This window comes from Maniola hyperantus, chromosome 4 (genome assembly GCF_902806685.2).
Source record: "Maniola hyperantus chromosome 4, iAphHyp1.2, whole genome shotgun sequence".
Classification (NCBI taxonomy): Eukaryota; Metazoa; Arthropoda; class Insecta; order Lepidoptera; family Nymphalidae; genus Maniola; species Maniola hyperantus.
Window position 1 is genome coordinate 7,576,896 of NC_048539.1, and position 25,844 is coordinate 7,602,739.

Here is a 25,844-nt window from a genome sequence, read left to right on the forward strand (position 1 = left end):
CATTACATGCCATTCCCCGTGAATCTGGTTTTATCATTCATAAAACTATTTTAAAAGCCATCGATGCTAAACCACGGTTATAAAAGAGATTGGAGCCTGTCTAACAAATAAACTAAAATTAAATATACACGAACACAATTGGAATTTTTGTCTCAGGCGTATAAAAGTGTCCTATAAATTTACCCACAGTTTAATTTAATGTCCAAAAGTACCTGCCTCACATTTTTTTATTATAAATAAACGTTCGATGCCGGTTATGGGTGCTCGAATGTGTATTATTATTTTGAGAAATGGCTTTAAATTTGTCCCGGGAGGTTACGACCGGAGCACCTCGATTAGGATTCATATTTTTCTCCGTTAATACGAGGAATGTTGTAGCAAATCTAATTTTATCGTATAGGGTTGTAATTAATTTACTAATGGTATTTTATTTCTGTATAACAGGTCAACATAATATTGAAGAATATAAGAGTATCAGCAGCTGCGAAGATTCACGAATTTAGGCATTACGGTCTCAGGGACCGTTACTTCGAAGAGATATAGTCATCAGCGGGGTGGTCCCGCCGCGTGGATGGTGGCGGGCGAATGGGGCTATGCGCCGGTGCCGGCCACACCCGCCATGAACGCGTTCTTGGAGACCAATCATGCGCACCTCGCTTCCTACGGGCTGAAGATGTCGCCGCAGCCGGGGTGCGGCGTCGGGCCGCAACACCGCGCGGCCGCACCCCATCCGCCGCCACCGCACCATCCGACCCACTACCAACCGTACCCGCTGCATTCCTACCAGCCGGGATATCTGCGCGAGTACGGCGGCTGCGGAGAGCTGTTCCCGCAGCAGCCGCTGGAGCAGAGCTGGGACTGGCGCGGAGACGTGCACTACCAGGGCGGAGCGCCGCCGCTCGTCCCGCACGCACACGCCCACGCGCCGCACGCGTTCCTGCGCTACGTGCGCGCCCCGCCGCGTCGCGACATGCGATGTCAGTGGCTAGACCCCGAGCAGCCTCCGCCGCGGAAACTGTGCAACAAACTATTTTCGAGCATGCACGAGATTGTGACGCATTTAACAGTGGAACATGTGGGTGGACCGGAGTGCACGACGCATGCCTGCTTTTGGCAGGGCTGCTCGAGGAACGGTCGACCGTTCAAAGCGAAGTACAAGCTAGTGAACCACATCCGTGTCCACACAGGAGAGAAGCCCTTTCCCTGTCCCTTCCCTGGGTGTGGGAAGGTGTTCGCGAGATCTGAAAATTTGAAGATACATAAAAGAACTCACACAGGTAAGAAGCGTTTTTTACCTTTACACACATTATTCTTGTTGCTCTCTCAACATGCCCGCTCATTTGTAGAATATTTCTTTAAAGAATGCTAAGTACAGTAGCAGGCAAGAAATATTGTAGTTACATGAACCTTTAGAATGAGATTTCGGATTTGTAGAGCGTTGTCTCTATCTCTTATACCTACCTATGTGCCATTTTATCGGTCTCAACGACAGAGACAACGCTCTACGAAACTGCTATCTCTTTCTAAAGGTTGATGTACAATATTGCCGCGTACCTACTGTAATAATTTGCAACGACCCACAGGAAACCAAAAACAACTGAAATATCGAAACATTTGAATCGAGTATAGTAAGATGTCTAACGCTATTCATTCGAGCGTGTGCTGATCTGACAAAACATTTCGTTTCTCATTAATTCATAATGAACCGCCCCCCGCGGCTGTCTTCTGCTCGCCGTGGCCTCACAGATGCTCTATGTTGCGATATACTTAGGTATTAGTCACGCATCGACGATAAACTGGACCAACACAATAACGCCACCATTAAACACAAACTATCCGTCAAAAATCTTTGTCACACATTCGGACATCGAACAAAGTGCCTAACGGGCGCCTAATAATAACCTCTGTCTCCTTGTGGAGTCTGTTTCTCGGTATGGTCCATCGACAAAAGTCGTTCGAGACAGAACTCCATTTTCAATTTATTATTAGTGGAAAGATTCATCGGTATTGTGTACTATGGAATAAAAAAATGCGCCATAAATTAAAATGTCCAGTTCCGCCGGCTCGCTTCCTCTCGATGCTCTCCCTCGCACATAGACTCAAGTTATTGTAAGTAAAATGTATTGATACTTCAATTTCGAATATCGACTTTTAAGGATTGGTCCAGGAATTCGTTCGAACGGCGACTGGTAGAGTATGAGGACATCTGCTATTATGTTTTTTTTATTTCTGTCTAGTGTTGCGTTGAAGCTTTTGTCCTGTGCCCCCGTCCGCTATTACCTATCTCATACGGGCTTGTGAATAGAGTTTCCTTTTTTGTGTCGAATTTTGAAGAATAATTGTTTTATGGGTGTCTATAAATTATTTTGAATGTCCGCTAAGCTATAGAACTGGAAGCGCTAGTGTAATAATAACATTAATTAGTTGAGTGCAAAATATCAGGGTTACGAGGATTGGCCATAAAATACTCGAGCCCACCCAACTTCTAGAATATTATTATGGTAATTAATAGTAAAATAATTTTGCATCTGCTAATTAAACGGCAGGTAGGTACAGACATTTTTTTAATATAACTATTTCCACAAAAATAAATTATGCTCACAATTTGAACTCTTTAAAGTTTAAATACTAGACAAAAATGTGATTCCATACAAAGGAGTGCTTAGCTTAAACACTCGTACTATTATAATAGATAATATGTTACGACTTACGATTGTTGATTATGTTCATTACCTAGCCTGGACATTCTTTTCCTCCATTGATCATGCATTGATCTGAGACTTTTTTTGCATAGCACGTGGGTACGTTACGATTTTAGTCCTTATTTTAAAGGTGAACCATACTTTTGACATGACAGTTGACCCAATGAGTTAAAATGGCGCGAGGAGTCATTTTGTACGGACTATAGCCATTGTTTAACATTGTTTTAGATATAAAGGCATGACAACACGATGTTATAAACAGCCATGTTATACCTTGATGTATAATAAGTATATCATAATATACATAGTAGGTATATACCCACAATATGTTATATTGTTACAAAGTCGAGGGACGCATCGTTAGATTTTTGTTAGGCAGGTAGAGCACCTTACTTACCCTGCATAATTACGTTCTTCTCAATAACAGTTGTTAGTAGTTTTCTCATTATAAAGGAATAGAATACGATGTGAACTCGAGTATTCCGACAGTATCGCCTGGTGACGAAGCTTCCCATCTACCGTGGAAACTGATATTTTTATAAACACGTTCCGAATGTAACGCGACACCGTCGGGTAGTCAGTAGCAGAATTTATTTGCTATAGCTCCTTCGTAACATGTCAATTTGTTTAACCGATTCACATCTGAAGGTAAACATTTGATATTATTTGAAGGTAGGAATATAAAAAAATATTTGCATATTTGCGAAAATGCCAAATGCCATGTTTTTCGTTTGTATTTTTAATTTTTTCAATGATTTTAGTTCCGAATTCAAATTCAATCGGCTCAAGTTGCCTAAATAGTAGGTACCTACTAGGAACCTATTTACTCTCATGTAAAGCTAATAGGTAGCTAGGTAAATGGTTAATTTAATGTTAAAATGCCTGTGGGCTTATACTCCATGATTGATCATTCAATCCAAACCTATCTCATAATATGATCCAAACCAATAGGTACCTACCTATTTTTACAAATGCCAAATTGTGCTTGTTTGAAGCTGTTATTTTTTCCGAAATTTGATTCAACTTGTAGGTTGGTAGGTCAAATCTCGGAAATTCAAAGATATCTCAAAGAATTTTTTTGAGTAGGTAATTATTAGGTATGATACCTGCGACTTGGTTTGCGTGGATTTAGTTTTTTTTTAATTTCTGTGGGAACTCTTTGATTATTTGGGGTAAAAAGTAGCCTATACAAATATATGTATAAATAGTCTATCTCTGGGTCTTTAACTATAAATATCCATGCAAAAATCACGTCAATCCATCGCCCCGTTGCGACGTGATTGAAGGACAAACCAACGAACAAACACATTTTCGCATTTATAATATTAGTAGTGATAGTCTCGGGCTTTCAAAACCTAAATCCAAACAGACGAAGTCACGGGTATAATCTAGTCGATATTAATTTTTCGATAGAGTTGAAATAGACATTAAGTAGGTAGATACAAATTAATTTGTAAGTATTTTATGTCCCTAGGTATCTAGCTGATGGTTAATACAGACCTAGGTACTTTATCCATAAAGTCTATTAAAATTAGTTATATGAGACACAGTTGAATTAGGTAGATGCAGATTTGTGTATAAATAATCATAAAACTTGCAATCTGCATCAAATTAACCGTGCACAGGACTAACATAGGTCGTTAAACGCTAAACAAAATGAATTAGGTTCTACTAGACTGCTTTTAAAAAACTGAGATAGTAAAATAAATATTACGGCAAAGCAGAAAAAAGAATGAATCAGACTGTTGGACCCATTTTTTATATTACTAGCTTATGCTCGCGACTTCGTCCGCGTGGGCTACACAAATTTCAACCCCCTATTTCACCCTCTCAGGGGTTGAATTTTTAAAAATCCTTTCTTAGCAGATGCCTGCGTCATAATAGCTATCTGCATGCCAAATTTCAGCCCGATCCATCCAGTAGTTTGAGCTGTGCGCTGATAGATCAGTCAGTCTGCAGTCAGTCACCTTTTCCTTTTATTTATTTAGATTACCAAAATTATAATAACAGCTGTTCTAACATTTATTAGAGATCCGTTGGTATGCTTGGCATTGGATGGCATGGATTGGCAGACTTCACTCACCTTTGAGAACATTTTGAAAACTCTTTGGCAGGCACAGGCAGGCAGGTTTCCCAATGACGTTTTCCTTCACCGTTAAAGCAAGCTATATTTTTAATCGCCTAAAACGCACATATCATGGAAAAGTTAGAGGTGTTTTTATTTAGGTAAGCAAATACATACTTAAATTAAATAATAATTAAATAGAATAACATTAAATAATAATCGCCAAATAGTATGAGACGTGTGACTAATCATACAGCCGCAGGGCCGCCCGCTCGCGTCAAACCGCCGCCGGCGCCGCATTCCGCCCACCAGTCCACACGGCGATTGCTTCATCCACGTCATCACTATTATAAGCGGCTTAGAACCTTTATACGCTTGTTTATTTTAATTTGTAAACCAATTAACTAATTACTATAAGTAGGTAAGCAATTCATTTATCAAGAATAAGTGAATAATTTTCTTGCTCTTTACAATAATAAGGTAGCTCTAGATACTTAGGTCTGTTTTATTAATTATCGAAGACTAGATGATGCCCGTTGCCCGCAAATTCATCCGCTTGGAAAATTTTTAATCCCATAGAAACTTCGATTTTCTGGGATTAAAACTCCATAAAATAGGATAAAAGCCAATGCACCCATTTCCAGGATGCTGTCTGTGTAGCTATGGGCGTCCCCCCGCCTCATACCCGGATTGCCATCTCGAACTGTCGTGGACTATAGGTACCAAATCACCAAGCAAACTTGGGGGGTTCATACAATAGCGTAATGATGATATGATTCGAAGACGACCCCCGATCAAACGCAGTGCTGGCTAATACGGCGTATAAAATGACGCTTTCAAAATATTTTGCAAACAATACGGGAACCCTTCCCGGTCCGCCCCTGTGGTCGACATTGTGCGTCGAGTGCAGCGTTTCCACCAACTGAACAGTGAACATGTGCACTGAATGTGTAATGAAATGATCGATATTCAAATAGAAACATTATTTTCATTAGTTAGTAGTAGTCAATTTTAGAGAAGTTCTGTTCAATAGGTACTAAACTAGCTGACTCGCCCCTACTTCATGTTTTCCACGTCCAGCTCCAGTATATTATTTTTCTTGACCTCGAATTTTGGACGGAAATTTTGGATGGAAAGTTTGGCGGAAAAGTCTCGTACAAAATTATTCAGGAGGACAGATCAGTCGGTAAAATCAAGTAGCTTTAGTAGGCCTATATAGGTAGATACCTAAAGATAAAACGGGGACATACCTACCTAGTTTGGTGACGGGATGCTGCCATTCATCTCGGTCTAGTCGACTTTAGAACTTTATTGTGAGTTCATGTGAATAAAATATTATTTGTATTGTAGGTAATAAACATAAATAGATATGATTAGGTACCTAACCTATCTAGTTAATTACTTCATCACCTATCTACAGTCTTCACTGACTGACAGATAACGCAGAGTAAACCAGTGGATCCAGATCTAAAAGCACGGTACAGGAGTTTCAATATAACTACATACGTATATATAAGTGAGACTAAGAAAATATTTTTGAAAATTCACCCCCTGGATGCTAAAAATAAGGAATGAAAGTTTATAGAAGTCGTTATTTTTAACCGACTTCAAAAAAAGGAGGAGGTTCTCAATTCGTCGGAATCTTTTTTTTTTTTTTTTTTTTTTATGTATGTTCCCCGATTACGCGAAGACGCCTGGACCGATTTTGAAAATTCTTTTTTTGTTTGAAAGGGTATACTTCAAAGTTGGTCCCATTTAAATTTGGTGAAGATCTGATGAACATCTTCGAAGATAGATACTGGAACTCCTCAACGGATAAGAGTAAATTGCTCGCGATCAGTGTAATAGCTTACTAAACAGTAGATTTTTAACCAGTCCTAGCATAATTCCATGGGACCACTAAAAATTGTGAAATAAAAATTTTTTACAAAAAAAATAAAAACCGACTTCGATACACAAACACTAAAAATTGAAAAATAATTTAATTTATTACCGAATATATTATGTATAGGTACAAGAGTTAATATAGTTCCATAATAATATTTTTTGGGGTCGGTGCCAATGAGGTGCCATTGTGGAGTCTCATAAAAATATGAAGTCTAGACGATTCGCGCAGCTAAAGCTAATTGGCACCGGCACCAAAAAGTATTATTATGGAACTATATTAACTCTTGTACCTATACATAATATATTCGGTAATAAATTAAATTATTTTTCAATTTTTAGTGTTTGTGTATCGAAGTCGGTTTTTATTTTTTTAAAGTTAAAAATATGAAACTGGTCTAGTCTGAGATTTAAAATTTTACGACACTGTATGAAATGATCGCATACCTATTTGTTTTTGTAAATTAAATCAACTGTAGGGATAAAATTGTATGTTTTGAACAGATTCTCATCACAAAGATGCAATGAACGGCCATGTTATATCCGCGCATATGATAATGTTGTAACCCTAATAGTCGGATGAATTTAAAAAGGTGTTTATGTGAGCCGCCATCTGTCCCAAACTGATAAATTGTATAAAAAATATAACAAACACAATGAAACTCATGTGTGTATCTCTTATACGCACAGACAAACACATGAATGGAGGATTTTGACCCAGCTCTCCCAAAAGTTTGCGATAAGTACTTAAGTATAATGAAATAGTTATATTTATTACTAGCTTATGCTCGCGACTTCGTCCGCGTGGACAACACAAATTTCAAACCCCTATTTCACCCCCTTAGGGGTTGAATTTTCAAAAATCCTTTCTTAGCGGATGCCTACGTCATAATAGCTATTTGCATGCAAAATTTCAGCCCGATCCGTCCAGTAGTTTGAGCTGTGCATTGATAGATCAGTCAGTCAGTCAGTCCGTCAACTTTTCCTTTTATATTTATTACTAGCTTAGACTACAAAAATTTCAAACCCCTTTACCCCGTTACCCCGTTAGGGGTTTAATTTTGAAAAATCCTTTCTTAGCGGACGCCTACGTTATACTAAGTAGCTATCTGTATGCCAAACAGCCCGATCCGTCCAGTAGTTTGAGCTGGGCGCTGATAGATCAGTCAGTCAGTCAATCCTTATGCTCGCGACTCAAATCTCAACTCAAAACTCAATCACAAATTTCGTCACCGGCAGCAAGCGAGCGGTAGCTTAGTGGTCGCGGGTTTGATTCCTGCCGGTTCGCAATTTTTGATATGTATTTTAAATTATTTAGAAAATTCCTTGAAGTGTAGGTAAAACAATATAAAAATTGTAAAATATTTTTTAATTCTTTCATTTGCAACGAAAAATATTATGTAAAATAAGCATTATGTAAAATAAGCAGCTGTGACTGACGGACAGACGAAGACAAACCGTAAGGGTTCCTTTACCATTTTAGTGTGGAACTCTAAAAACCAGCCAGTCAGGCTCGCGCACCGAGAGTTCCGTACTACAGTCGTATTTTTTCGACATTTTGCACGAGCCTAAGCCAAAAACTATTATGCATAAAAATAAATAAAAATCTGTTTTAGAATGCACAAGTGAAGCCCTTTCATATGATACCCACTTGATATAGTTACCTTACTTAGAAAATTGAAAACACTAATAATTTTTATTACATGACCACAGTTTAATAGTTTTTGTGTGATGTAACCACAAATTCACGGTTTTCAGATTTTTCCCCTTATGTCTGCTGTCTCTGTATAAGACCTACCTACCTGAGAAATTTCATGATTCTAGGACGACGAGAAGTACCCTGTAGGTTTCTTGACAGACAGACAGACACACAGACAACAAAGTGATCCTATAAGGGTTCCGTTTTTCCTTTTGAGGTACGGAACCCTAAAAACTAAGAAAAATTTAAATAAATTACATGGTTACTAGTATGGAGGCGTGGCTATCTGCGATCAGCAGCCGTTATTACAATCCCCACGTGCATAGATAGCTTACGCACGCTACACACATACATCAAACATCATAGTTCACGGACGCTTTGATACACCAATCACTCCGCACCCCATGCAGCCCTATCACATGACAGTGTCTCGTATGTAGAAAATGAAAGCGCTAAGCGGTTTACGTTTTTATCAGCTTTGATATTATGGTCCCTCATTGTACCAGTATTTTTTGACAACAAGTGACGACACACAACACACGTTGCGTATGCCGGCCCGACATAAATACCGGGCCCTCCAATTTAAATAACAAAGGCGGCGAATCGGGACAGGCTTTGCCTCTACGATTTAAACGATGCTCCCAGCTCTGATTTTGGCACCTGATTGAAGAAGCATCTGAACTCTTAGCTGACAAAAACACGGTCGGATCATTCCAACGAATAGTAATTTTGCTAAACGCGGACGCGACGGCGCGAACAGGACTTTGGAGTGCGTATAAAAACTGCGTCGCCATGATACAAATGGGTACAGGATTCTGAAAGTTGTCACACCGATAGCTCTACAGCGCACAAATAGTTCACGATTTTCGCAAAACTTTGCCAAATTCTTTTAGGACGCTATCGAATAGGATCACGTAGGTACCTACTCCTACAGTTTTGTAAAATTAATAATGTCATTTGTAAAGTTACGCACACATCATATCTAATTATTGAAATCACACTAAGCAATATGAAAAATAATTAGTCCTTTTTGTATAGAATCCAAAATAAAAAAAAACCGGCCAAGTGCGAGTCAAGCTCGAGGGTTTCGTACTACAGTCGTATTTTTTCGACATTTTGCACGATAAATCAAAAACTATTATGCGCAAAAATAAATAAAAATCTGTTTTAGAATCTACAAGTAAAACCCTTTCATATGATATACCACTTGGTATAGTTATCTTACTTTGAAAGTTGAAAATACTACCGAATTATTTGTTCATGAACACGTTAAATTTTTTTTTGTGATGTGACCACAAATTACAGTTTTCGGATTATTTCCTGATACTTGTGCTATAAGACCTACCTACCTGCCAAATTTCAATATTCTAGGTCAACGGGAAGTAGGCACCCTATAGTAATAGTTTTTCTTGACAGACACGACAGACATGACAGACAAAGTGATCCTGTAAGGGTTCCTTTTTTCCTTTTGAGGTACGGAACCCTAAAAAAACTACACTAAATTCTGAATTTACAGTACGCGATAGGTCGAGATGGTAATCGGGGTATGAGGCGGGGGACGCCCCGCACACCCGTACATCACTCGCGCTATAACGGACCCGGTTAGCGCGGGGGCTGTGCGGGTGTGAGGGGCGTCCCCACCCCGATTGCCATTTCGACCTGTTGCGTCCCATACATTATTGATCAAAGATTCGAACCAAATGACAAGTGACAACAAAATTTATGATTAATTTCGTTACCTTATTTTCAACTGATTTATGCGACTGTTAAGACCGGCATCATGAAAAATACATCTGGTACTGTCATCTATATGTGGGTAAATCGGACCTGTGTATATTTTTTGCTAACTCGTAATGTGCTTATATCTACCACCCGCATCGATCTCGTCTTAATGAATAATGAATTAAATAGAACCAGATAAGAAAATTTTTACTTCAATGAATTTTTCTCCATACTTTTTACACGTATAACTTTGCGTAAACGAGCTTTTACTCCGCATAATTTGTTGCTAAGTAGCGTCTATTTATTCTAGCGTCGTTTAAATTATAAGCAAGTAAAATAAACTGTAGCTATTTAAATATAATACCTTATACTTTTAAATAGGTACTCACAGAAAGGTTGCATTTTTGGTTGTTTAAAATTTAAAAGTATAAGTACTTAGTTTTAGTATAGTTTTAGTATATTTTAAGTAATAGTTTTTGTCTAAAATGGCTGTGAAAAAGACGGACAAACAGATAGGCAGACAAACAGACTGGACGTTCCTTGTTTCACTCACTACGGAACTCTAAAAGAGAGAAATCATCTAGCAAATCCGTCTTACTGACAGTTATTCAACTTTAGGATGATAGCGCTAAAGCGGAGGATTTAAGATGGGATGGGAATTGGGACAGATGGACAGATCGAATTATTCAAATCTCGAATTTGTTGTTGTTGTGTTTGTTTTGGTTAATTTTGCTCAATAGAGCATAATAACATAAGTAATAAGAGAAAATAGACTGAATACAGTCTATTTTCTCTCCACTTATTTTATTATCGTTTTTCTTTCACTCAAACGCAAATTCAGTTTCACATTCGTTCACGTACTTTATAACCTACCTATGCAATTGCACTGTTACAAGTTACAACCCGTGGTTACAACAATAGTTTCAAACGAAGTCTCCACCTACGCTTCTTACGCCTCTATCTTATTACAATTCTCGCTTTTGACACTTTATTGGCTTGGTGTATAATATTTTATGACGACAAACACATCTTTGTTATACCTAAAGGCTTTAAGTAGACAGTGCGGTTTCAGCCGCAATATCCGGATCTCAACGTTTCTATATTCACATACACCGTAACCACGTGCGTCGTAACCGCACCACAACCGCACCATCGTGCATCGCCGAGAGTTTGTCTTCTTGAAACGAAATTCTTGACGTGTATTTCGGTGTAATACATAGGTAGAAAAACACAACTCCTCCTTTTTAGGGTTCCGTACCTCAAAAGGAAAAACGGAACACTTATAGGATCACTTTGTTGCCTGTCTGTCTGTCAAGAAACCTACAGGGTACTTCCCGTTGACCTAGAATCATGAAATTTGGCAGGTAGGTAGGTCTTACAGCAAACATTAGGGGAACAATCTGAAAACCGTGTATTTGTGGTTCCATCATACAAAAAAATTAAATTGTGGTCATGAACTAATAATTAGTAGGTATTTTCAATTTTCAAAGTAAGATAGCTATATCAAGTGAGGATTTATCCTCTTTCATTTGACACCCCACTCGATTAGGTAGCAAAAAAATATTTCTAAGACCCCCACTTTTTTGGATGCCACATCCGCCACTCATTATGTTCATTTAAAATATAGCCTATGTCATCCGGACCATAACAACGAATCAATTGACACCTAATTTATAAAATCAGCCCAGTAGTTTAGCGGCTACAGTGGAATACACATAAATACAAACCTACATACCAATTACCTACATACATAGACTGCCAAAATCATAACCCTTCCTTTTGGCTTTGCCGTAGTCGGTAAAAATCAACTTTATTAACGAATTTAGCATAAAATATACTACCCTCTGGTTTTAGTACCTAATGGGTATTTTTACTGAGGTAGGTACCTACCTACATAATACATAAATTTTAAATTCCTTTTATTTGCTTGAAGCTTAGTTAACAAATAGAGCTTGTTAAACGAAATGAGCTATCAGCTGTTTTAAACGTGCCGAGAAAAACATTTTTCGCTTTGCGGTGGTAGTCTGCGCGAAATTCTTTCGTCTTGTAGGGCGACGACGGAGGTCTCGCTGCATCATTCATTAGTTTTTTAGCGACACCTTGTTTACTATCAGTTTCAGTATGTTGTGTTTAAGGAACATTTGGAAGCATTGTCCTTTAAATTATGGCTTTAAATGGTCCTATAAGGGAGGGAATAAAAATATTATGTGGAACTGTACGTGTGTCTGCTTTTATATTAAGTTAGATCGAGATTTAAAGTTAGAATCGGACCTTGTTCTATATCTAACTTATTAATTGTACCCTTGCCTTCTAATCTCGTGACATATTAAAAACATTAACACCGATTAATTGCTTTGTTCTTCTCTTGTTTTATGGCTTGTCTTAATGCCAAACCAATATTTACCTATACTCCAGTCTCAAGTTTAGATAGTTTTAAAGGTTTTCCGCGCATCGTTAGCTCTGCTAAAAACATATTGTTTAATGACTTATGATGTGTTCCTTGTAGCTTCTACACTCGTGCTTTAAAATGACTTATTATCACTCTCTCCACTGCAAAAGTGATAAGTAAGTAAGTAATGAACAGTTTATAAGGTCATTAGGCAAAGTAACTACGTAAAAGAAAATCCAGAGTATCTGTCTAGTCTATTACAGTATTGTATTAAAAGGAACACCACCTTGGCTGTAACACATTCTGTGTCGATGATGTTTTTAAGACAAATTCTCAACATTTTACGCCGCCAAAAAGTGTTGATGGCTCCGAGACAAGCACCGGATAACAATCGAAATGTTAACACGACAATAAGAAGAGAACAATGGACAGTTGGATTTTTTTTGCGCTGCACGCTTTCGGATATCTTAGGAAAAGCGAGATTTTAATGGGTTCGTAAAAATCATTCAAATGAACATATTTTATTGCATTGTAACGTAAGTGCTTTTTATGAAAGCTATATTATGAGTTTAAGAAGCTCATTTCACACTACGGGATATGAATTATATTATAATCCGGTCAATATTGGTGTTCCCAACATTCGTATCAATTATTAGCTCTATGCGAATTATTGTAACCTTCAATGTCTATTTTTACCGGACTATAATATATATTATATCCCGTAGGTAGTGTGAAATATGCTTGACTGTAGAGTTACGTGTAGGTACACGTTACATTTTCACATTTATAATATTAATATGGATTTTTTTATCTCGATCCGCGGTTTCGATAGAAATTACAACTTCTTGATAGGCGAGTTCATGCACAAACCAAATAAAGTCAAAGTATGCTAAGAATGTGGATTGTGGGCGCGCCTGGTAATAATGTTACAGAATCAGACATGAAAAATAAGAACAAAATGTATTATTAATATTCGTTAGATATATTAGTTTGTCCCAAAAATGCGCCCAGGGGCTGAAATCTGACCCCGTGTGGGTGTTGAGTGGATACCGCTTATAACTCGATTGACCACAGATTTAGGCTAATTCCAGGACGCGTTATATTTAATTAGATGTCTATTACTTATTTAAAATAATAAATAATCCATATCCATCCATACTATCCATCTAATATTATAAATGCGAAAGTGTGTCTGAAAATGAAAAATGAAAAAATATTTATTTACCTGTTCTGTTCCTGTTATTTACCTGTACCTGTTCTGTCTGTCTGTTATCTTTTCACGGCTCATCCATTAAACCGATTTCGATGAAATTTGGTACAAACATTGGAAGGACATAGGCTACTTTTGGTCCCGAAGAGGTCCTACGGGATTTTTAAAACTCTTAATCCACATGGATAAAGTTGCGGGTATCGTCTACTTGATAAAAAGACATCTTGCACATTGGAGACAGACTACTTCTTATCCCGGAAAATCAACGAGCTTCCATGGGATTTTTAAGAAAAAAACCGCCCAAGTGCGTGTCAGATTCGCTCACCGATGGTTCCGTACTACAGCCGTATTTTTAACCGACTTCAAAAAAAGGAGGAGGTTCTCAATTCGTCGGAATCTTTTTTTTAAACATTTTGAACGATAAACCAAAAACTATTATGCATAAAAATAAATAAAAATCTGTTTTAGAATGTACAGGTACCCTTTCATATAGTAATCACTAATCATACTTTGAAAGTTAAAAATACTAATTATTATTAGTTCACATTCTTCACAACACATTTAATTTTTTTTGTGATGTAACCACAAATTCACGGTTTACTTTTTTTCCAGTCAGACATGACAGACGCATAGACAGAAATACAGAGAGACAACAGAGTGGTCCTATAAGGATTCCTTTTTTCCTTTTGAGGTACGGGACCCTAAAAAGGAATGAAAGGTTAATAAATGATCGATTGAGTGAAGAGTGTGTGATAAGGATAGCTCATAGCACTAAATATTAATATATATTTTAATTTAATTTATTTATTTTTATGGAAATAAACAGTAATAATTACATGTTAATGTAAGTAATATTGCCATGTTTAGTTAAGTTTTCGATACTATGGGTTGTAATATATTGTAGTTTGTTCTGTATTTTGAGGTAGTTGGCACACTTTGAGAAAATCAGAAACTTTGGGAACATTTACAAAAATTGTGGTTAGCCTATTAACTTAAAAGCGATATAGATCCATAACTCATCCGATTTATTGGACAACCGATGTTACACCGCAGAATTATAAAATTTAATACGCTCTTAAAACATTAAGAACTTTTTGATCATTGCTTTATAATACAAAAGTTGCCCTCGCAGGCTTAGTTCCTGTGATTTAAAATCTTTAGTTGTTGTGCAACACAACAGTAAATGCTGCTGATTTGTGAAATGTGAATATGTACCTAGTAATTAATTATTATAAAGCCTACCGACAGGAAATCTGTATTAGATTAAAAATATCATATTTAATGTGTGCTTTTCCGGGCAAGACAAGGTCTGCCGGCCGGGTCGGCTAGTAATATTTTAAATACCTGGAAATGTTTCATTCTATGACAACTATAGTAGGTACGCGACAGGTCGAGATGACAATCGGGGTTAGAGGCGGGGGACACCCCGCATACCCGCACGTAACCCGCGCTCGCCCGCACCGGGTTAGCACGGGGACTGTGCGGGTGTGCGGGGCGTTTGCTCCCCGATCGCCATCTCGACCTGTCGCGGACTATAGATGATGCCCGAGACTTCGTCCACGTGAATTTAATTGTTTTTAAATCTGAGCTTTTTTGATTTCCCGAGATAAAAGTAGTCTCCGGGATTTAGTTATCTCTGTACCAAATTTCGTCAAAATCGGTTAAACATTTTCAAATATTTTTTCCCAAATAAAAAAATATTGTTTATGATGTGTTTCTGGTTATTTTTTATCGCTCGGATCCCGACGGTGATGCCGGTTAGGGCTGTCAAAACTCTTGACGGACGGATTGACGAGCAAACCCGCTTTGGCTCTCGTTTTGTACTTATTCTATTGCACGCAGGTGTATGGCAACTTATTCGTTCTCTGGGAACTAAATGTGATAAGTTCCGATAATTTTAAATTAGTTTTGGGACGAACACCTACAATGTTCCTACCAATGTGATTTTGGCAAAATACCTAATTCATGGCTAGTTCTTCAAATTCAATTCAAACTCGATTTTACTATCAATACTCATATTCCGTCCTATGTTTGATTAGGCCTCATTTATTAGATTATCACCGTCCAGAGACCGAGCGGGGCCCCTACTATTTTCAATGCATATGTTGCGCCCGGATGAGGCATAGTCCCGGTCCCTGGACGGTTTAGAATACCTAAATAGCATAGGTAAAGCATTGTTTAGCATACAACACAGTACCAGTAGGATTGCATTTTTTACATGTTGAAATCTAAATCTAAATATATAAAACCAAAAGGTGACTGACTGTCTGACTGACTGATCTATCAGCGCACAGCTCAAACTACTGGACGGATCGGGCTGAAGTTTGGCATGCAGATAGCTATTATGACGTAGGCATTCGCTAAGAAAGGATTTTTCGAAATTCAACCCCTAAGGGGGTAAAATTGAGGGTTGAAGTTTGCGTAGTCCACGCGGACGAAGTCGCGGGCATAAGCTATTTGTTGAATATGTCGAAATTTCCAGCTCTTGTCTAAAGCTGTAAATTTTCTTTTTTCTCATCTTTATAGAAAATATCTCTCAAGGTTTTAAAAAAATCACGAGAGAGTGCCAATATTGTCTTAACATCACACAGTAGAAAACAAACAGTTTCCTCCAAGATCGAAGGAATAATGTAAGCAGTAGTTTGCATTTCTCCTTACATCGGTGGATAGAATTATCTCCACTGCGCATTCTCAACTGATACTATCAGAGCAAGACAGATGGTGTTTTCAGTGTTTCCGCGAGAACAATGGCCTGCAGTTTAATTTACTCCTAGTATTGCCAGACGGGCAAATGTGATAGTTTATCATTCTGCTTCAAAAGACGAACGGATAAACTAACTGGCAGAACGTTACTGAAATTGTACTAAGTACTTACTTTTATTTACGCCAAACCAAGTAGGTAGGTATATGCTCTTAGTAGGTGCCTACCTGATCTATCTACCTACTAGAAACAAAGAGAAGGTATTAAGGGATTTGAAATCCGCATGATTGTAAAATCTGATCATCGTAATATTATTTCTTTTTTTATTAATTTAAGGCACAGGTTTAAAACATTGATCACATTAATTAATTTGTGTTCGTTAAACACTGGCGTCCTTCTCTCACGCCGCAACTACGTTTTCATTTAATTTGAATTTACCGGCGAGATAATATGACTTTGCAGTTTGTGGTCCGTGTTGTTGCTACATTTTACTATTATACTTTTATTGGGATGCTTTTGTATGAGTTGGCAGATATTTATCGGGTATTGGAACATTATTCGGTCTGCTCATAATCGTCCGCATAAAGCACCTTGTCACACGCTCGTTGGGCGCCGAATGTGTTCGACCCCGTATCCTTTTTGTATTCACGGGACAAGGGCCCATATTCTTTGGGAAGTGGAAAAAATGAAGATATTAATATATCTTTCTAATTCGAAATACGTTTAGGATAAAAGGAGGTCGTAAATCATTTTACAGTGTACGAAATGCTGTTTTAAATATGCGCGTGAATACATATCAGTTTTCGGAGAATTTGTCGATGTCGTCAATCAATGGGGCCGATTCTCTTGTACACAATCTCTAAACTAAACTAAATTAACAGGTCTAAATCTAGTGCCATCCTTTTCCGCAAGCAATATTATGAAAGGCATAGCAATAGATTTAGACGTGCCATTTTAGTTTAGTTTAGAGATTGTGTACCTACAACGCAATTAGCCACAGTGTTCCACCACGTTCCACTTTATTTGACTAAATAAAATACGCTATGTGATAGATACTTTAGCTAACTAGTGGAAATAGAAAAACTTACCTATACATGGAAAGATTTTTTATTTAAATAAACTTTTACTATCTATTTGCCACATAGTTTTTTAATTAAATTATTTTCAAAGAAAATCACATCACATAACTTCGTTTAAAGCAATTCATAGCTATTTTAGATGTGTAACTTTCAAATCGAAGCAAATTAAGGTAGTCCTTGAGTATTACAGCGTTCTATCAGATCAATAGGAACTTAGAATGGCATTATGAGGTTTTTACTAAGTAGGGTATTACTATAAATTCATAGGTAGGTACGTACCTATATTAGTTAATTAGGGGAAACTGATAGCCTCATATCACTGGGTCTGGAAACCTGATATTTTTCATTTCAAGTAATTTACAAAATCGACATAAATTGGGAACGCCGTTATGTCGTCTGCATTAAGTACAGAAATCCTTTGGTGGGGCTGAGTATTTGCTTTTATAGTTAAGAATTCTGAAAGAATTTTTAGATTTGCCATTACACTTTAAATAGTAGGTAGGTAAGTAAGTATGTAAAAAGTAAAAACACCTTAGTTATTAAGTTATTAAGTCTGGGCTATTAAACAATTGATGAATTCCTTAATAACGGAGTTGCGTGGAAGCAACCGGTTGAGCTTTTATAGTAGCCTACAAGATGGTATATATTGGTAGGTACATTGTTCTTTTCTTATTTCTTGCTGGCTCTTGTATAAATATAGTAGTCCGAATCGGTGGTAGAGTCATATTATAAGAGACACCCTTATGTACTTAGTTTAATACCTTCATAAGGCAAGAGTGAACAGGCATCTTCTAGGCAAGCAGATTTCCAGACCTCATTACCTATTGCTTTGTATGATTGATGCGTGATTATTGTCAAGCACAAGCCTTCTTGCAATTAAAAAAAAACCGGCCAAGTGCGAGTCAGGCTCGCGCAATGAGGGTTCCGTACTACAGTCGTATTTTTTCGACATTTTGCACGGTAATTCAAAAACTATGATGCATAAAAATACCTAAATAAAAATCTGTTTTAGAATGTTCAGGTGAAGACCTTTCATAATATGATACCCCATTTGATATAGTCACTCACTTCGAAAGTTGAAAATACTAATTATTAGTTCATGACCACAATTTAATTTTTTTTGTGTGATCTAATTCACGGTTTTCAGATTTCCTACCTGCCAAATTTCATGATTCTAGGTCAACGGGAAGTACCCTGTAGGTTTCTTGACAGACAGACAGACAACAAAGTGATCCTATAAGGGTTCCGTTTTTCCTTTTGAGGTACGGAACCCTTAAAACAGAAATTCCGTCCGAGCGATGGACAGGAGTCCTCTGGATAGGAGGAGGGTAGGAGAGGAGCTACATCCTCTGCTGTTTCAGCTTACATAATATGTTATCCTACCTGTAGCCAATGGAATAAAAGTCAGCTTAGACAGCCACTATTGAATGCAGCGATTAGTTTTGGAGGTCAGTCAAAACATGGTGTGCGTCCATGTTGTAAAGGCGATTGTACGCAAACCGCCAGTCATCGGCCACTCATTAGGCTGACTGTCTATTGGAGATTGAATTAGCCCGGATATGCCTCGGCGGTAATAGCTATTAACCGATTAAACAATGCCTATTACGTTTAAATTTTGATATAATATGATTCAATATGATAAAAATCTACGTATACAATCTTTTCATGTTGACTATTATCCATACTAATATTATAAATGTGAAAGTGTGTCTGTCTGTCTGTCTGTCTGCTAGCTTTTCATGGCCTAACAGTTTAACCGATTTTGATGAAATTTGGTACGGAGTTAGCTTACATCCCGGGGAAGGACATATGCTGTTTATCCCGGATATGGATATGTATTAACATTTACGCTGTATTTTACATTTTACTTGCTGATTAGCTTTTAATTGGTTTTGAGTAGGTAGGTATTAATATCATTTCAGTAATCCTCTTCCAGAGCCACCATATAATATATTGGTGAAATAATGAAATCTTATTAACATTTTTAATTTTCTGACATTCTCAATCTAAGTAAGAATTCCATACATTCTTCTAATTACTAATTACAGCGATTTTCCCAAACGATAACTCCCAGTTAAGCAACCTGATACCCAGAAACGACGTTAACCTATACCTAACCTAATTGTTTTTTCTGAAAACTCACCTAATACCATTTACACAATTTGGGAGTAAAGGCCGAATGGGTCGGGTTTCACATCAACAGTGCTATTTCTAAAAAGCTTGTTTTTTCAGCGGAGCGCACTTAGCGAGCAGTAATCTAATACTGCAGCAATTCCGTAGGCGTCGTGCCAACTGAACGCATTGCAGCTTTTATTCTGAGCTTTTATCAAACTAAAGATCCGGTGACCTCGGTTATATACCCACCTATTTTGTATTATTTCTAATTAATATCTAGCCCCCACGGCCCCTACATAAACATTAATTAGGGCTACATATGTGAGGCAATTATTATAGGTATGGGAAAATAAAACCAGTCAAGTGCGAATCGGACTTGCACATGAAGGGTCCCGAACCATCGCATCGTACAGAATATTTTTTCACGGCGGCTATTTTAAATTTTTTTTTGTTTACCTATAGTCCGCGACAGTTCGAGATAGCAATCGTGGAGGGAACGCCTCGCACACCCGCACAGCCCTCGCGCTAACTCGGTACGGGTGAGCGTGGGTGACGTACGGGTGTGAGGGGCGTCCCCCCGCCTCATACCCCGATTGCCATCTCGACCTGTCGCGTACTAAGCAGCAATAGAAATACACATTCTATGAAATTTTCAACTTTTTATACCTATATTACGGTTCATTAGGTACTAGGTAGTAGGTACCTATTGCAGCCCGCTGACAGAAAGACGGACCGCGGAGGCTTAGTACCTAATAGAGCCCCGTTGGCACCCTTCGGGTTCTAAACCCTTAAAATTATCATTATGTGTTGGCATTTTCTAACTCGGCGGTCAGTCGGAGAAAACTTTTTCGGTCTTCCTGAATTTTCTTCATTTTCGAGTTGGTACTTGGTAGGCATCTATCCTATCTTCATGTAAAAATCAACAAACTCAGTTTAAGAGCATTTATTTAACTTGCTAATTGCTATAACTTTGTTCAAATACGAGCTTCAGCTTGATCCGAATTTGAGGACTGATGACGGCATCCTTTTAAAAACGGCTCACAATAAATTAACCGACCAAATAATCTGCCTGTATACCTACCCTTTTAAATATTTAAGTTAACATCTTATGGAAAATAAGGCGAAGATAACATTTCACATCGGTAATAACGTTACAAAAAAGTGTCTTTGGTGGGTGATACAGGCGTTTAAGATAAACATCTGACCCTAGCCCGTGTCCCGGCGTGGCATGCAACGAATTCACGATGTGCATTCCCAACTCATGTTGCTTTCTGTTTTTTTTATTTTTATTTTAACATTAAAATAAGTTGCTTCTAAATATTAAACGTTTTATAGCATAGGTATTGTACGAACTCTACTGATCTCAATCAAAGTCTACTGCATTTTTCTATCACCTATTTATTTCAGTAACTAGGTACGTACCTAATCTATAAACTTAAAATTTTGAATAATTTAAAATAATAAGAAAGATACGTAGTTATTTAGTTATTACTAAATATTGCAAAAGGAAGTCGCTGATATAAAGGATAAGGACGCGTTCTTGATAGACTGATAATAAACAAACAGACAACGAAGTGATCCTATAAAGGGTTCCTTTTTACATTTAATTGAGGTACGGTACCCTAAAAACATAAATCTAATAGTTGACTGAGTTTTGAATTCAATAACTTTTATTAAAGTCAGCGTTTTTCCAAACAGGCTATGAAACTCTTGAATGAAATAAGTAGAACATTTTTTTATTCAAATAAACTTTTACAGTGCTTTTGAGTCGTATTTTGAGGCCATGTATTTTCAAATACATGGCCGTGCATTGCTAGAGCGAGCTGCGAGTCAATTCCAATTATTATTACGGCAAATACCCCATGTAATAAGTAGGTAGGTATGTCAGGTAAGTAGGTAATATTTCCACGCATGATTTGAAATTAATGGTTTTCGGATTTTGCGTTTACTTGTACCTACTACAAGACCTGCCTTCGTAGTTCGTACCTAGTTCAACCGGAAGTGACGGTCAGTGAGTGGAACTTTTTTATGAAATACCTAAGCTTTGAAAAGCTGTAACTTCTTTATTGAGTTAAATTCGAAACTTGATTTGTTTACAGCAGTTAGTGGTTATTGACCTCAGTATCCAGCATAACCTGAAACCACAAGCTATTTCTTAGAACTGTCTGTCTTTCTGGCTATCTGTCCGTCTATCAAAGTGAGAGAGATGGGAGAGACAGTCAGACATACAGTATAGACTGACACAGAAAGACAGACGGACAGACAACAAAGTCATGTTGATCGTTGATGTTGAGTTACAGAACCCTAAAATTGTAAACTTTTAAAGTAACTATGTTACTACATAGATCGTAGAGAGAGAGACTCCTGTATGTTTTTATTCTGTCAAGAGGATAACACGTGAGTGGCGCGTGCGCAGAGATAACACATCAAACACTAATAGAATTTGTCGTCGATCCATTTCTGTGACAAGAAGATGAGACGCTCGATTAGTAATTAGAGGGGCGACACATGTTTTGGCCTCTTTTATCTCGTATTAGCCTCATTAGTGCACGGGACCGACGTTTTTTTTGTTCAAATCAAAATGAGACCATTGGATTTCTTTTTTGTTTTGGGTTTGGGTATCTTTTCACGAGACGTTTAATTTTAAACGTTTCTTGTTTTGATGTTAAAGGTAACCTGTAGGTTACAAACCTTGTGTTTCGAGTCGAGCACGTTTCCGATATTGAAGATGGGTGTTTATAGTATTTCTTCTTTACTAACAGTAGGTACCTATCTAATTAATAGGTAATCTAAATATATAAAAGGAAAAGGTGAGTGACTGACTGACTGACTGACAAAGAATATAATTTTCAGTCTCTATTAAATTAACCTTAGGTGATTAGCGTATTCATATAAAATTGTTATATTTTATGCTGTCATATAGGTATGAACCTAGTGATTTAATACCGCACATGATGACGCATACCTAACAATAAGATACCTACCTATTTATGAAACGAATATAATTCATATATTTAAAACGACTGAGTGTAAAGGAAGTATCAATATTCAAAGCCCTAGAATGTGATGCCTTCATTCATAAGTATCCGAATAGTAACAAAAATTGTGGTAAAGGTACTAAAAAGCTCTATTATTGCTGTGTTAACAGACACTTGAGATTAGCATCTGTGGCTCTTCAACGCGATCTTCAAGTTTCAAACACAATAAGGGGGATTACCGAAGAGGTTTATTTGTAAACACGACAAAGAAAAGCGTATTGTTGTGAGCTGTGTGCACACTAGAGACTCCTGGTTGTGATTTTATTGAATGGTCTCGCATCACACACGATTCGGTGAACTCGTGAGGAATTTGCTACAATAAAAGAGCTTAGAGCTGTCGATATTATAAATATGTTTTTTTGCATACTCAGAATTATAAGTAGGTGGGTATAGGTAGGTAGGCGTTTGGTTACTAATGCCGTGAGATTTGTTACTTACTACGATTTTACACATACGACTCTTCTCAAGCTGCCTCGTTACCTACCTACAAGTAGGTAGAGTACCTATACATTAGCTAACAACTATGTAGGGATTAGCTACTTACCTACCGGAAAAAAACTCGATGTGGTAGGTAAGGGATAAGTAGGCTGTCTCATGCCTTTGAGAAAATAGCATGCGTCATCATCATCATCAACCGATAGACATCCACTTCTGGACATAGGTTTCTTGTAGGGACTTACTTCCACACGCCACGGTCTTGTTTCGCCTGAATTCAACGGCTCCCTGCGACTCGCCTGATGTCGTCCGGCCACCGGATAGGATGGTGATTTTGACAGCTCACAGGTATGGATGAGGTAGTGTATAATCGTTAATGCATTCGATTATCGATTATTATCCCCATAGAACTTTGAATCGATAGTAGCATGGTTATGCTGTATGGTCAGATTATAATATAAGTAAGTACGTTTTTTTTTTTTTTACAAATAGTTACATGATAGTTAGTTGCAAAGAACTCTTATATTTATAAAAAATAATAGTGTTAATTTTTATATGTTTGATTTATTTTATTTCAAATCGTGTTTTGAAAGTCTGTGGTTAGGTATTCGTTATGCATGCGTATATGCACTTCACTACGACAAGTGGGCGGCACCTACAATGAAGTACGACTTTATCTGTAGTATATTTTTACCGAAAAAAATACTAAACTTCATGGACCTGAGCTGTCCAATTCAAAATCCTATATTAGACAAGGTACCTATAGTAAAGGGTCTTCTATGCGTACTGGTCCTGAATTGATATCTCAATTTTAAAAGTAAACATGCTTGGTAAACATATAGGTTAGGGTAGGCAAAATATTAACGTGGTTCACCATAATCATCACGTCATAAGCAGGGTTAAAGGAGTCGCTATTGTCAGACGTGTCACAATTCAGCGGAAGCTCAAACATAGGTACATTTTATATCTTCTGATTCTAATATTAGAGTTCAAAATACTAAATCCTTTGCGATACAGCTTTGTACAGCAGTGTGACAAAGTCCGCTTATAAAGATGATTTATGGTCTTGTTAAGTATCCCGTGCAATTGTTCCGAATATTTATTTATACTCGTAAACTATAAACAACGAGCAAATCTGGTTATTTATTGCGTGGTTGGACATTCGCGTTCGCTTCCATCGATGTTTTTATTTAACTGGGAATGGGAAGTGGGAACGTGAACTCTACAAAGGAGCTTTGTGTAAATGTTGCAAGTAGCTTTCTAGCAGAAATGTTTCTATTACTTAATAGCTATTTATCTTGTTGATAAATATCAAAACTAGAGACCATGACATGATATTTATATACTTACCTAGGTAACACTAGCGACCCGTCCGGGCTTAGCACGGCTAACACTGGTCATCTAGGTACTAGGTAAAGCTGGATTTCTGTTGAATGGACGGTGCGGGCGGTCATCGCAGGACACGCCACGAAAGCTCTCAACGCTCTCAGATAGCACGATTTTTTCGGACATAATTCACAAATTTTCATTATACCGGTAGGTTATTTAAACAAAATGTTCAAAGCCCTGTATCCTGTATCCTTCTTAGATAATACTTTTTCTGTTGGTGAAAACCGTATAAAAACCCGTAAAGTCGTTTCTGAGATTATAGTACGCACAAACATGTAAGTATCTAGGTATTAGATACCTACCAACTCAGCGCGGCGGGGGACTTTAATTTACAATATTATGTAGTGATAACTATTAAATTATGGTTTGGTAGAAGAATAAAAGTACATATTATATCAAAACGTGTACCGCGTGTACATACGTGTAATGTTATGTTAATAGATAAAGTAGGTTTAACATTGATATGAATAATTTTCCTTTCAGGTGAAAAGCCGTTTAAATGTGAATACGCGGGCTGCGACCGCCGATTCGCCAACTCTTCGGACAGGAAGAAGCATTCGCACGTGCATACGTCGGACAAGCCCTACAACTGCCGTGTGCACGGCTGCGACAAGTCCTACACGCATCCATCTTCTCTGCGGAAGCATATGAAGGTGCACGGGGCGGCTGGTGACGCGTCGCCGCGGTACGACAGTGATGGAGACGATTCCTCCTCGGCTGGAAGCGTCAGCGTCACGGCCGGCGCGGCCAGCCCTCCAGCGCCCATACCTCCACCGCCTCCCCAAGCGACAACCCTACACCCACACCACCACCCCACGATAACAGATAAACTAGAGAGCCTTAACGATAAATACCTTAATCCTCACGACCATAAATCGTACGAGCGCCCGCCGGCGCCACCTCATCACAACCAACCTCCCCACCTTACAAATATAGGGGGTAATGGTATGATGGATAACAAATTAGGCTTCGGTGGTCACTGGAGCCAGTTCCAACAACCCGCACCCACTGTTCCTCACGCGGTTCCGGAGTGGTGGTGTCCCACGCAAGAGTCCTATCACCACCACCATTTGATGCACCACTCCGGCGCCGCCGCCGCTTATTGACCGCACCGCGCTTAGTAAACTCTTCATTCGACGCGGAGTAGGTACCTACACCTACGTGCCATGTGCCTGACACCCATCTTATGTTTATGCACTCAAGTTGACTAAAATTTAACGAGCTTGCAAAATATTACTTTAGGCTCAACATTTGGTTTATCTACGTGGAATGAAAAGTTCACTAAAGCGCTTTGCTATTATGCTTTTAAGAATGCGATACGCTTATTAATAAAATAGTCGATAGTAGGTAATTGTCTGATCATTTTTGAAAAAGGTTTCCACTCAAAGCCAGAAATGCAGCCGTCCTATATTATAC

General features: G+C 38.0%; 1 protein-coding gene across 1 annotated transcript; it reads left to right on the plus strand.

Annotated features, from left to right (window-relative positions):
- Nucleotides 1–571: 571 nt before the first annotated feature.
- On the plus strand, nucleotides 572–25,844 carry LOC117997008 (zinc finger protein ZIC 4-like). Its single transcript, XM_034985171.2, has 2 exons — nucleotides 572–1,277; nucleotides 24,912–25,844. The coding sequence occupies exons 1-2, from the start codon at nucleotides 572–574 to the stop codon at nucleotides 25,532–25,534; spliced, it is 1,329 nt and encodes a 442-aa protein (XP_034841062.2). The 3' UTR covers nucleotides 25,535–25,844.

Excerpts from the sequence above, each read along its gene's own strand:
- LOC117997008 (XM_034985171.2), top strand. The coding sequence starts at position 572 with ATGGTGGCGGGCGAATGGGGCTATGCGCCGGTGCCGGCCACACCCGCC. Across the intron at positions 1,278-24,911 it reads ACATAAAAGAACTCACACAG|GTGAAAAGCCGTTTAAATGT; the intron begins GTAAGAAGCGTT and ends TTTTCCTTTCAG.